This window comes from Vidua chalybeata, chromosome 5, assembly GCF_026979565.1.
Source record: "Vidua chalybeata isolate OUT-0048 chromosome 5, bVidCha1 merged haplotype, whole genome shotgun sequence".
NCBI classification, from domain to species: domain Eukaryota; kingdom Metazoa; phylum Chordata; class Aves; order Passeriformes; family Viduidae; genus Vidua; species Vidua chalybeata.
In genome coordinates, this window is record NC_071534.1 from 72,150,144 (window position 1) to 72,163,550 (window position 13,407).

Consider the following 13,407-nt stretch of genomic DNA (forward strand, 5'->3'; position numbering starts at 1 on the left):
CATCCATCATCCATCCATCCATCCATCCATCCATCCATCCATCCATCCGTCCATCATCCATCCATCCATCCATCATCCATCCATCCATCCATCATCCATCCATCCATCCATCCATCCATCATCCATCCATCATCCATCCATCCATCCATCCATCCATCATCCATCCATCCATCCATCCATCATCCATCCATCCATCCATCCATCCATCCATCCATCCATCCATCATCCATCCATCCATCCATCCATATCCATCCATCCATCATCCATCCATCCATCCATCCATCCATCCATCCATCATCCATCCATCATCCATCCATCCATCCATCCATATCCATCCATCCATCATCCATCCATCCATCCATCCATATCCATCCATCCATCATCCATCCATCCATCCATCCATCCATCCATCCATCCATCCATCCATCATCCATCCATCATCCATCCATCCATCCATCCATATCCATCCATCCATCATCCATCCATCATCCATCCATCCATCATCATCCATCCATCATCCATCCATCCATCCATATCCATCCATCCATCATCCATCCATCATCCATCCATCCATCCATCCATCATCCATCCATCCATCCATCATCCATCCATCATCCATCCATCCATCATCCATCCATCATCCATCCATCCATCCATCCATCCATCCATCCATCCATCCATCCATCCATCCATCATCCATCCATCCATCCATCCATCCATCCATCCATCATCCATCCATCCATCCATCCATCCATCATCCATCCATCCATCCATCCATCATCCATCCATCATCCATCCATCCATCCATCATCCATCCATCCATCATCCATCCATCCATCCATCCATCATCCATCCATCCATCCATCCATCCATCCTTCCCCGTGGTGTCCCTGGTGTCCCTTGGTGTCCTTCACACTGTCAGTGCTGTCCCCCATGGTGTCCCCGATGGTGTCCCCGCAGAAGGAGACGCTGCCCCCGAGCCGCCTGGCCCCGCTGCCCCCGGCGTTCTCGCCGCGGGTGCTGCCGCCCCAGGCCACCGAGTACGCCTTCGCCTTCATCCAGGTGCCGCAGGACGTGAGTACGGGGGGCTCATGGACCCCAGGTGGGGCTCCCGCTGTCACCCCACACTTCTCACCCAGCCCCAGGCCCCCACTGCGGCCCCTGACCTCGAACCTTCACCCCGTGTCCCATCCATGGCCCCCAGACCCAAACCCTGAGCCCCAGGTCCCACCTGTGGACCCCAGCCCCAAACCATCAACCCCAAACTTGGTCCCAATTGGGAACATTGACCCTGGGACCCAAATGTCTCTCCTGACCCCAAACACCAACCCCAGCTCCCCGGTGTGTGCCCTGACCCCAACCCTGACCCCAGTCCTGATCTGCGATCCCGGGGTAACCCCAACCCCCGATGACACTGACCCCAGCCCCCCACACCCCAATCCCAGGGTTGCCCCAAGCCCACAGTGGGTTGTGGGTGTCCCCAAAACACCTGGGGGGTCCCGGCTCGGGGGGGGGATCCTTGGGGGTCTGGGGTGTCCCTGAAGGCCACGGGGGATCTCTGAGGGTTTGGGGATCCCTGACAGACATGGGGGCTCCCTGAGGGTCTGGGGGGTCCCCGAAGGCCCTGGTGTGTCTCTGAGGGTATAGGGTGTCCCCAGAAGGCCCGGGGGGGTTCCCGAGGCTGTGGGATGTCCCCGGAGGCCGCGGGGGTCCCCGCGGGGTGTCTGACGGGCGCGGGGCGCAGGAGGAGGCGCGGGCGGACGCCGTGGACAGCGTGGTGAGGGACATCCAGAACACGCAGTGCCTGCTCAACGTGGAGCACCTGGGCCCCGGCTGTCCCCACGTCACCCTGCAGTTCGCAGACTCCAAGAGCGACGTGGGGCTGGGGCTGGTCAAGGAGGGGCTGGTGATGGTGGAGCCCCGCAAGGAGAGGCAGTTCCAGAAAGTGGTGGGTGCTGGGGGGCCAGGGGCGGCCTTGGAGGGGCTGGGAAGGGGTTGGGGGGGGTGTTGGGTGGGTGCTGGAGGTGCCAGGGGGTTGTTCTGGGGGTGTTTGGAGCTCTTGGTGGGTGCTGGGATGTTGGGTGGGTTTTTGGGGGGGCCTGGGGTGGGTGCTTGAGGGGTGGGGGGACTGTTGTGGGGTGTGCGGTGGGTTCTGGGGGGTGCTGGGGGTACTGGGGATGTCGGGTGGGTTCTGGGGATCCCTGTCCCCCGCACCATCTCTGGTGCTGGCCCAGCTGTTGCCCCGTTAGGGGGATGGGGGTCCCCCCACCCCCGGTGCTGCCCAGCCCCCCCAAACCCCCGGGTCACCCCTCGGGGTGGGGCTGGGGGGGTCACCCCACCCCCATCCCCCTGTGGGCAGTGGGAGCCACAGAAGGACGGGGAGGGGGGAGGGGGGAGGGGGGGGTCCCACCCCCCCAGGACCCCAGGGCAGGGCCGGGAGGGGCCGCAGGGTCACCCCAGGACTGTCCCCCCCCAGATCACCGAGTACCTGAACGCGCAGGAGGCGGCCAAGAGCGCCCGGGTGAGTGGGGGGACCCCAAACCGGGGGGGGGGCACCCCCTGGGGCAGGGGCTGGATGTGGCACCCCCAGCCCCCCCCCATTTGGGGGAGACCCTGGCGACAAGCCCAGCCACGGGGTGACCCCCGTGGCCCCCCGGATTTTGGGGAGCCCCCGTGACGCCGTGTCCCCCCCCCACAGCTGAACCTGTGGCGTTACGGCGACTTCCGCGCGGACGACGCGGACGAGTTCGGCTACAGCCGCTGAGGGGCCGGGGGGGCCCTGGGGGCACCCCCAACCCCCCCGGGCCCCCCCGTCCCGTCCCAGCCCCTGGGGGGGGGCAGCCAGGGGGGCGGCTCCGAGCCCTGGGCGTGCTCTGGGGGGAGGGGCACCCTCAGCCCCCCGCCCCTGCCTTGGCCCCCCCCCGGTCCCCCCAAATCCTGGCCTGTATTTAAAGCTGCAGAGGCCCAATAAACGTAGTGAAGCGTCCTGGTTTTTTGGGGTTCCCTCTGTGCTGGGGTCAGCCCCCCTCCGGGTCACCTCTCCCCATCCCCTCGGACCACGGCCGGGACCCCCTGCACTGATGGGGGGTCTCTCTGGGGGTGCAGCCCTGGGACCCCCGGCCCTGTCCTGGCTCTGGGGGGGGGACTGGATGGGGGACATGGAGGGGGATGGGGACAGCCCCAAGAAGAGCAGCCAAATCCCCCCGGAGCTGAGTGGGGCCCCCAAATCTGGACCCCATCCTGGGACCCTGCCCTGGGTCCCGTCCCTCCCTTGGGCCCCAAACATGGGACCCGAAGTTGGACCCCAAACCTGGGTCCCAATTGTGGATCCCTCACCCTGGGACCCCAAAGCAGCCCCTGACCTTGGACCCCCACACGCCCCCCACATTTAGGTCCCCAAGTGGCTCCAGACCTTGAACCTCAGCTCTGGGTCCCACTCACGGACCCCAAACCTGGACCCCTCCCCAGTGCAACCCCTGAACCCCAAACTGACCCGAGGGGCGGCAGCGCCCCCCGGGCTCCCCCTGTCACCCGCACCCCAAGCCCAGGGTGACCCCAACCCCGCGGGGTCCCTGTGGGTGCCCCCCCCGCGCTGTCGCCGCGCCGCGGATCGATTCCGGGGTGGGGGGGTGGGGCTGGAGGGGGCAGCGCTAATTGAATCCGAAGCCAATTAACAGGGAGCGGCTGGATCGATAATTAACGCCGGGCAACGATCGTAATTAACGGGAGGGGGAGGGTGGGGGGCTGTCCCCTGTCCCACATCCCTGTCCCCAGCCCGGCCACCCTCACCTGCCCCAGGCAGGGCTCTGGGGGCGCGGGCCATCTCTGGACATGTCTGGGGGTTCGGGGGGGGTCTGGATGTGTCTGGGGGGGCTCTGGGTGGCTTTATGGAGCCCAGGGAATTCCTGACTCCGTCTGGAAAGGGGAGCCGGGGGCCTGTGAGGGGTTTGGGAGATCTCTGGGGGTCCCTCGAGAGCTCTGGAGGTCTGCAGGTGCAGGGGTGCTGCTGGATAGTGCAGAAGGCTACTGGGCGGTACTGGCCCATATTGGTCTGTACTGAGCCCATACTGGAGCCATACTGGTCTGTACTGGGCCCATACTGGTCCATACTGGTCTGTAACGGGCCCATACTGGTTCGTACTTGTCCGTACTGGTCCGTGTAGGGCCCATACTGGTCCGTACTGGTCTGTACCGGTCCGTGCCGGGCCCATACTGGTCCGTACTGGTCCGTACTGGGCCGGCGCCGTCAGCCCGAACGAGAAGGGAAATGGCGCCACCTGGCGGGACCGACCGGAACGACAATCACAGAACAGCGCGGCCAGTACGGACCAGTGCGGGTACAGCCCATCCCAGTATAACCCATCCCAGTATAACCCATCCCAGTACGGACCAGTGCGGGTACAGCCCATCCCAGTATAACCCATCCCAGTATAACCCATCCCAGTACGGACCAGTGCGGGTACAGCCCATCCCAGTATAACCCATCCCAGTACGGACCAGTGCGGGTACAGCCCATCCCAGTATAACCCATCCCAGTACGGACCAGTGCGGGTACAGCCCATCCCAGTATAACCCATCCCAGTATAACCCATCCCAGTATAACCCATCCCAGTACAGCCCATCCCAGTATAACCCATCCCAGTATAACCCATCCCAGTACAGTTCCGTCCTAGTGGAATGGACAGTGTAACCTGTCCCAGTATAAACCAGTCCCGGTATAAACCCACACCAGTGCAGCCCCGTCCCAGTGCGGCCCCGTCCCAGTGCGGCCCCATTGCAGCTGTGACCGTCCGGCCCCATCCGCCCCTGTCCCCGCCCGTCCCTGTTCCCGTCCCCTCTTCCTGTACCCTGTCCCCTCTCCCAGGGTCCCAGTGTCACCGTGTCCGGCTGTCCCAGTGTCCCCACTTCCCGGTGTCCCAGTTACCCCCATGTCCCTGTGTCCTAGTGTCCCCATAATGTCCCGGTGTCCCCGTGTCTGCATGTCCCGGTGTCCCCACGTCCTTGTGTCCCGGTGTCCCGGTGTCCCCATGTCCTGACGTGCGGTGTCCCACTGCCCCCATGTCCCCATGTCCCGGTGTCCCCACTGTCCCCTTGCCCTGCCTCCCGGTGTCCCCAGGTCCCGGTGTCCCCTTGCTCCCCGGTTGTCGCCTTCCCCCGTGGTGGTGCCCCCTCGTGTCGCTGTCCCCGTGTCCGTCCCCCCGCGTGGCTGCCCGCCCCGTGTCCCTCCCGTGTCCCTCCCGTGTCCCTCCCGTGTCGCTGTCCCCGTGTCGCTGTCCCCGTGTCGCGGTCCCCGTGCCCGTCCCCTCGTGCCCCCCACGGGGTGTCCCCGTGTCCCGCTGCCCCCCCGCGGGGGTGTCCCCGTGCCGGGAGTGGCCGCTCTATATTTGTCGCTTTGTCCCCAGAATAGCGGCAGACGCGGGGGAGGGGGGGCCGCCCCCCGCCCCCCCCCCGCCCCCCCCGGGCTATTTTTAGCCCCCGCGTGTTTCCAGGGGAACCCTGATGACGCAGTGACGTCAATGCGGGTCAATCGCCGCCGCCGGGGCGAGCGCGGCCGCCACGGGGCCCCCCCGCACCCCGAGACCCGCCGGGACCCCCCGGGCCCCCCCCGGGACCCCCGGGACCCCCCCCCGGGCCCCGTCCCCAGCGCAGCGCGGCCGCAGCTCCAGGTAGGACCGAGGGGCCCGGGGGGGGTCGGGATCCCCCCGTGACCCCGCCCCACCCCCGCTCCGCCCGAGGGGAGCCCCCCCACCCGGGGATCCCCTCCCCGCCCCGGGAACCCCCGCCCGTCCCCCCTCCGGGACCCCCGCCCTGCCGGCCCCGAGCACAGCACGGGGGGGGGCCCGCCAGAGCCCCCCGGGACCCCCGAGGGCCCGAGCCCCGTACCCCGGGAGCCCCTGGACCCCCGGCCCCGCTCTGCAGCCCCCCGGGACCCCTGGCAGAGCCCCGGGACCCCCGGAACGCCCCCAGCCCCCCAGACCCCCACAGACCCCCGGGCCCCAAACCCCCTGGCCCCACAAGAGCCCCCTGCCCCCCCCCCCCAGCCTGTGACACCCCCCCCCAGTTTTGACACCCCCCCTCTGCCCCGCCCCCCCCCGGCCGTGTCCCCTCTCCCACGGCCCAGGACCCCCGAGTGTCACCCCCCAGCCCCCCCCATGTGTTGACCCTGGGGTGCCCCCCCTGCACCCACAGCCCCCTCTCGGGGCCCCCCCGTGACACCCCCGGTGGCCCCTCCCTGCCCTCCCCATGTCCCCTCTGTCCCCGGGGGACACCGGGGGTCCCTCAGCTCCAGCCGCCACCGGGGGGGGGTCACACCGAGCCCCCCCGGGGGTGGCACCGCCCTCCCCACACGGAGGACCCCAAAACCGCCCTCGGAGATCTGGAAAGGTCTGTGCCACTCACGGCCACTGTCACCGTCACTGTCCCCTTGCGGTCGCCCACGGGTGCTGGCGCCGCTCAAGGACTCTCTGTGCCCCCCCCCGGTCCCCTCTGAGCCCCCCCCAACCTCTGGGGGACCCCCGGGTGAGGGGGAACCGCCCCCAAGTCCCCGCTGGCGCAGCCACCGAGGGATGTCCCCTCTGTCCCCTTCATCCCCCCAAACGGGGCTCCCTCGGGACCAGGGGGTGACAGGGATGTCCCCCCAGGATCGGGGGGTGACAGGGGGGCGGTGGCCTTGGCCGTGTCCCCCCAGCCTGTCCCGCTCTGGCTGCAGCTGCTCCGGGGGGGGTGCAGGGATGGGGGTGGCAGCCAGCAAGGTGTCACCATCCCTGTCACCGGCGTGTTGGGGCTGCAGGGTGGGGACAGGGCTGGGAGTGGGGACCTGCGGTGGGGACAGGGACATGGATGGGGACAGGGACATGGGATGGGGATGTGGGGTGGAGACAGTGCCACGGACATGGGGACACAGGGTGGGGACAGGGACATTGGGGTGGGGATGGAGGCGTGGGATGGGGACGGGGACATGGGAGGGGAACAGGGACACGGGGTGGAGCAGGATCACGGGGCAGGGATGACGTGGGCTGGAGCAGGGACACGTTCACTGCTGGCAGGTGATGGTGGCACCTCAGCCGAGGCCCAGGTGACGTCGGTGAGGAGCCAACTGCCCGGTGGTGGCCTCGGAGCCGCTTCCCGCTGTCCCTGGGGTGGCACCTCAGGTGGCACCAGCCCTGGAGCTGCCCCGGGGATCCCGGAGTGCCACCAGCGGGGGATCCCCACAAAGGCCCTCAGGGACACCCCTGCCACCAGGACCCCGAGCTGGGGACATCGCCACGGACTGGCCACAGAGCCACTGACTGACCACGGGGACAGTGACCATCCACAGAGCCACGGAGCGGCCGTGGGGCCACGGAGCCACGGGGCCACTGCCCGGCCATGGAGCTTCGAGCTTGTCCTGCCACCGGCCCTGGGACACGGCTCAGACACCCCGGAATTCGGGCACTGCCACCCCACCAATGCCACCGAGGACGGGATCGGCCGTGGGCCACGTCCCTGCAGTGCTGGGGGACAGACAGACCTGGCAGCTGCGGTGACACCGAGCACCGGCCCCTGAGGTGACACCGAGCACCAGCTCCTGAGGTGACACCGAGCACTGGCCCTGTTGGTGACACCGAGCAATGGCTCCTCTGATGGCCTCCTGCCACCGCTGGTGGCTGAGGGACAGGAGCCTGGGGACACCCAGGATGTGCTGGTAGGAGTTGGTGGCACTGCTCTGTCCCGTGCCACCGTCACTCTGTGCCATGTCCCCTCACCCTGTGCCATGTTAATGTCACCCTGCGCCACATCCCCAGTGTGCCCTGTGCCATGTTAATGTCACTCTGTGCCACGTCCCCAGTGTCTGTTCTGTGTCCCCATCGCTCTGTGTCACATCAGCATTGCTCTGTGCCGTGTCACTCTGTGCAATGTCACCATCGCTCTGTGCCATGTCCCCATGGGTCTGTAGCACATGCATGTCACTCTGTGCCATGTCACCTCACTCTGTGCAATGCCACCATTGCTCTGTGCCATGTCCTGTCCCTCTGTGCCACATTCATGTCACTCTGCCATGTCACCTCGCTCTGTGCCATGTCCTCATGGGTCTGTGCCACATCCATGTCACTCTGTGCCACATCCATGTCACTCTGTGCCATGTCACCTCACTCTGTGCCATGTCCCCATGGGTCTGTGCCACATCCATGTCACTCTGTGCCATTCCCATCACAGCCACATCCCTGTTGCTCTGTGCCACATCTCCTCCGTGTTGTCCCATGTCCCCACTGGGCTGTGCCACATGCCCATCACTCGATGCCATGTCCCTGTCACATACCACATGTCCATGCCACATCCCTGTCCCTCTGTGCCCCCCATCCCTCTGTGCCACATCCCCAGAGTGTTGTGCCACGTTTCTGTCACTCCGTGGCACGTCCCTGTCCCTCTGTGCCACTTCTCACGGGTGCCAGTGCCATAGCAGCGCGCACGTGACAGGTGGCACATGGCAGGTGACATGTGGGGAGTGGCACACGGGGGTGGCACACAGCGGTGGCAGTGTCCCCTGTCCCCCCAGCACAGGGGACAGCCTGGGGCAGGCGGGGACCTCGGGGCACGGGGGCCGTGTCCCACCACAGTCCCGTCCCCGGGGGCTCCGCGTGTCCCCGTCATCATCCCTCCTTGTCACCTGCTCTCTTGTCACCGCGGGGCCACCGCGGGGCCACCGTCCCTGTCCCTCTCGGGTCTTTTTGCGGTCTGGGCTTGCTGTCCCTCGCCCAGCCAGGAAGCCCTTACCCCAAAAAGCATCCGCGGGGGGTCGAGCCAGCGGGGACCGCGGGGACCCCAGGTGAGTGGGGGGGCCTCGAGCCTCCCGGCCTCGGGCTTTGGGGACAGCGAGGGGACAGCGGGGACAGGGTGGGGGCAGCGATGCAGGGGGGACAGCAGAAATGGGGCCACGAGGCCACCACAGCTCCTGGCACGGTCGGGAACCTCCGGGGGGGTGACACTGGGGACACCCCAGGGTTATGGGGAGGTGACACTGGGGGTGCCGGGGGGGACGCCAAGCCGGGGGCGGGGACACAACAGGTTCCCAGTGCTCCCAGTTTGGGTCCCCATCGCTGCCCAGTGACGGGGGAGGGGCCGAAGGGCTCCCGGTGGCCGTGCCACCCCCTGGTGGCACTCGGTGGTGGAGACGGGTCCCTGGACGGGATGGGGACAGGGCTGGGGACATGAGTGACAGTGGGGACAGGGCTTTGGGACAAGGTTTGGGGACGCAAGGGGTGCTGGCAGAGAGAGGACAGGGACCGGGACACGAGGGATGCCAGGTGGGAGGGGACACGCCGTGACGTCACCCAGGTCACCGTGCTGGCTGCGGGGCACTCTGTGTGTCCCCAGTGTCCCGGGGCTCTGCCAGCGGCTGCCGGGCACTGGTGTCACCAGTGTCACCGCCGGCCTTCCCGGAAGGGCCACCACAGTGTTTGCCGAGTGTCACCACCGTGGTGGCACCAACACCGGCGTCACTAGCGCGGTGACAGCCCCGCCCGGGGACCCCCACGGGGACGCAGTCTGGGGACACCGCTCCCTCTGGGGACACCCCGGGCCGGGAGGGGTGACAGGGACAGGTGGTGGGGACAGGAACCGCTTTTTTCCCCAGTGACAGTGTGGGGGTCGCCCGTGCCCCCGACAGAGAGCCCCTCCCCCCGTGTCACCCTGGCGGTGTCCCCGGCGGGGGGGACATGGGTCTGGGGGCTCCTGGGGACACCTGGGGCCCTTGAGGACATCGGTGCTGTCCCTCTTCTGTCCCCATCCTGTGCCAGGTGTGTGAGTGCCTCGCGCGGGGGACTGGGGGACGCGGGGGGACGCGGGGGGACACAGGGACTGGCGGGGACACGAGGAAGGGACATGAAGGGTGTGGGGACACTGAGGGGACACTGGGAGGACACGGGGTGGGGGGACACGGACGCGTGTGGGGACATGAGGGACACAGGAGGGGGGGTCCCGGGGGGGACAAAGGGGGATACAGAGGGGGGTTACGGGGACACGGGGGGGACACGGGGGGGGACACGGGCGCGTGTGCGCGGTCACGGCGCGCGGGGGACGTGTCACCGCCACGCGCGGGGCTGCGCTCACCTGGGCACGTATGCCCGGGGGGGCGGGACTGCGGGGGGGCAGTGGGAAGCCGGGACCCCCCCCGGGCCCCCCCCCAGTGCTCGCGTGTCCCCGGGACCCCCCCTCCAGCCATCCCGCTGTCCCCAGTTCGTCCCGGGACCCCCCCGCGCTCCTCCTGCTCCGGGACCCCCGGCCCGGCTCGAGGCATCCCGGGCCCCCCCGCCCCGCGCATCCCCGTCCCTGGGGGCCCCCCCGGCCGGACGCGGCCCGGACAGCGCGGGGGGGCCGGGGGGGCGGGCAGCGCCGTGGGGAGCGGCCCCGCCGCTATAAAGGGGGGGCGGCGCGATGGAGCCACTGCCGCGACCGACGGGACCCGCGGGGCCACCAGGTGAGCTCGACCCCCCAAACCCCTCGGACCGGGACACCCCAACCCCCCCAGAGGGACACCCCAACTCCCCCAGAGGGACACCCCGCTCAGGGACATCCGCAACCCCCTCCCTGAGACATCCCCCTGGTCCCCTCAACCCGGGGGTCCCCGGCTGTGTCACCCCGGGGGTCCCTGTGTCCCCCGCAGTGTCCCACCCCTCCCACACAGAGGACCTGTGGGGATGCTGTCCCGGGACTGGCTGGGACCGAAGTCCCCGGAGGGGTCTGGGCACCCCCTTGTCCCTGTCCTTGTCCCCGCCCCGGCCCCTGCTGTCCCCGAGGTGGTGGCAGTGCCACCAGCCGTGTCCCTCGGCCCCGCGGGGACACCGGGGGTGACCCGAGGGACCACGGGCCCTCCCCGCCCCGGCCGGTGGGGGGGTGGCACTGGGGGGTCCCCGTGTCCCTCCATCACCTGGCACCGTCCCGTTCCAGGCTCAGCGAGTGCGTGCGAGGCTCCGGTGAGTGGCACTGTCACCACGTCCCCTCGGTTCCCCCCGTGTCCCCTGTCCCCGTGTCACCACCACACTCCCATGTTCCCGCATCCCTGTGTCCCCCCCACTCCCATGTCCCCCCGTTCCTGTGTCACCCATGTCCTCCCTGTCCCCCCCACTCCCATGTCCCCCCGTTCCTGTGTCACCCATGTCCTCCCTGTCCCCTCCAGCTGCGTGTCCCCCCGCTCCTGTGTCACCCATGTCCTCCCTGTCCCCTCCAGCTGCGTGTCCCCCCGTTCCTGTGTCACCCATGTCCCCACGTCCCCCCTCTATCCCCAAGCTGTGGGTGACAAGGTCACCCCAGTGTCCATCCCGCACCCACCGAGGGCAGGGGGAGGGGGTCCCCAGGGAGGTGACGCAGCCCTGGGGACCCAAGGGCCACCCTGACCCTCCCCTCCCCGCTCCGAGCAGCGTCCCCCGCCCACACCGTCACTGTCCCCCGCGTGGTCACGGCCGGGCCGTGGTGGCCCTGGTGACAGGTGCCAAAGGGCTCCGGGAAGGCGTCAGGGACACGGCCCGAGCGGCACGTGCCGGCGGGGACACGGTGGCACCGTGACACGGTGACGAGGGCTCCGGAGTCCATGTGCCACCGGCGCCACTTCCCGCACGTCCCCGCTCGCGTCCCCTGCCCCGTCCCGGGTGACATCACCCATCGCTCCAGCGTCCCCGGGGATGGGGGTGACGCGCGTGTCCCCCTCTGCCGGCGCCCTCCCCGCGTCCCGGGGGGGTGGACACGGGCGGGTTTTGGGGTGACAGCCCGGTCCCCCCGTCCGCAGAGGCCGGCGGGATGCGGTGTCCCGGCGTGTCCCTGTGGGGGCTGCTGTGCCTGGCGGTGGCGGTGGCCGGGGGTCGCCCCGTGCGGCTCGAGAGGGTCCGAGCGGACGCGCGGGCCCTGACCCGGACCCTCAGCACGCGCCTGCAGCAGCTCCAGGTGACCCCGGCCCGGGGGACCCCGGGGACACCCCGGGGGAAGGGGGGGCTGGGGGTGTGACACCCGCGGAGGGGACCGGGAGGCCCGGGGGGACACCCAGACTGGGGGGGGGACGTTCCCCAGACTTGGGGGCTCATTAGGGGGCGATCCTGTTCTCCAAAGTGGGGTGGGGTCCCCAGGGGGGTCTCCCATGGGGGGGATCCGTGCCCGGATTTGGGGGGGTCCCCAGGAAGGGGCGCCTGGGGCTGGGTGGGTGTGGGGGCTCTGATCCCAAATCGGGCATCTCCAGGGAGAAAGGCGGGGGGGCCGCACCCCCAGGGATGGGCTCTGGAGGGGTCTGGGGGGCTGCACCCCGAGGGTTGGGGGTCCCCAAGGAGGAACAGCCATAGCTGGGGGGGCTCTGTGCCCCAAACTGGGATCCCCAGGGAGGGTCCCCAGGGAGGCTGGCCGGGTGTCCCCCCTGCGCTGACCCCCGCCCCCGCGTCCCCCCCAGCTGTTCCCGCTGACCCTGCGCGTCACCGGCCTGGAGGGAGTCCCGGAGGGGGGGCTCCCGGACGGGGGGGTCGCCCCGGGGCTGGGCTGGGCCGCCCAGCGGCTCCAGCTCTTCCAGCGGCTCCTGGAGGCCCTGGCCGGGGGCGACCTGCGCCTGGCCCAGGTGGCCAACGACCTGGAGAACCTGCGCAGCCTGCTGGCCGTGCTGGGGGCCCTGCTGGGCTGTCCCCCGGCCCGCGACCCCCCCGCGGCCCCCCCGGCGCCCCCCGCCCCGTTGGCCGAGGCTCCGCACACGGTGGCCGGGGTGGCCCTGGCGCGGCTCCGGGGCTGCCTGGACGGGGTCGCCGCTCGCCTCGAGGGGGTCCCCACGTGTTAGGGACCTTGGGGACCCCACGGACACCGCCAGGACCCCCCCCGGGCCCACAGGGGCACGCCCAGGACCTCACCGGGGTCCCATCAGGAGCCCACAGACAGGACCAGGACCTCAGCGGGGACACCACGAGTGGCCCCAGGCACCGGAGCGACCCCAGCTGCTGCCAGCACCTTTTCTACAACATTACTGTTACTGTATTTATTATTATTATTATTATTATTATTATTATTATTATTATTATTATGTTATTAATTTATTTAATTTAAAGCCCCTTTTCCAGCAGCCTCACTCGTGTCTCTGATAACTCTGGGGAAAGGGACACCCCTGGGACACGGGACCTTTGGGACAGCAGCCACACGAGGACAAGGGACTCCCCTGAGAAACGGGAGTGTCACGGGGGCGCCTGGGGACAAGGGACCCCCGGGACACGGGGGCACCTGGGGACAAGGGACTGCGGGCCCTGGGATCTCCCCGGCCAGCGGTGACACGGGGACACGGCCCCGTGACTCAGTGGCAGTTGATGACTCGCTGGTGGCTTTGCCATCCCCCCGGCCTGGTGTGACCCTGACACTTCCAGCCGAGGTGGGGACACGGGGGCTGGCTGGGACCCCCAGTAAAGGGGAAAA

The 13,407-nt window shown here is 68.6% G+C and overlaps 2 protein-coding genes across 4 annotated transcripts in view; both read left to right on the forward strand.

Moving 5' to 3' along the window:
- Nucleotides 1-2,986, forward strand: part of SND1 (staphylococcal nuclease and tudor domain containing 1) — a 74,542-nt gene extending 71,556 nt beyond the window's left edge. The window contains exons 21-24 of the mRNA XM_053941979.1: nt 961-1,074; nt 1,745-1,948; nt 2,477-2,521; nt 2,699-2,986. Of these exons, the coding sequence (XP_053797954.1) occupies nt 961-1,074; nt 1,745-1,948; nt 2,477-2,521; nt 2,699-2,764 (429 nt within the window). The 3' untranslated portion in view covers nt 2,765-2,986. The remainder of the gene's footprint in view (nt 1-960; nt 1,075-1,744; nt 1,949-2,476; nt 2,522-2,698) is intronic.
- Nucleotides 2,987-9,299: 6,313 nt separating this feature from the next.
- LEP (leptin) lies at nt 9,300-13,069 on the forward strand. Of its 3 annotated transcripts, XM_053941986.1 has the most exons (5): nt 9,300-9,776; nt 10,216-10,456; nt 10,927-10,952; nt 11,762-11,916; nt 12,410-13,069. In XM_053941986.1, exons 4-5 carry the CDS (start codon nt 11,773-11,775, stop codon nt 12,782-12,784), a joined length of 519 nt encoding a protein of 172 aa, XP_053797961.1. In that variant the 5' UTR covers nt 9,300-9,776; nt 10,216-10,456; nt 10,927-10,952; nt 11,762-11,772; the 3' UTR covers nt 12,785-13,069. The 3 variants fall into 3 exon arrangements, with proteins under 3 accessions (XP_053797961.1, XP_053797960.1, XP_053797962.1); XM_053941985.1 differs by lacking the exon at nt 10,927-10,952; XM_053941987.1 differs by lacking the exon at nt 9,300-9,776 and having other exon boundaries at nt 10,167-10,456.
- The last annotated feature ends 338 nt before the right edge of the window (nt 13,070-13,407 follow it).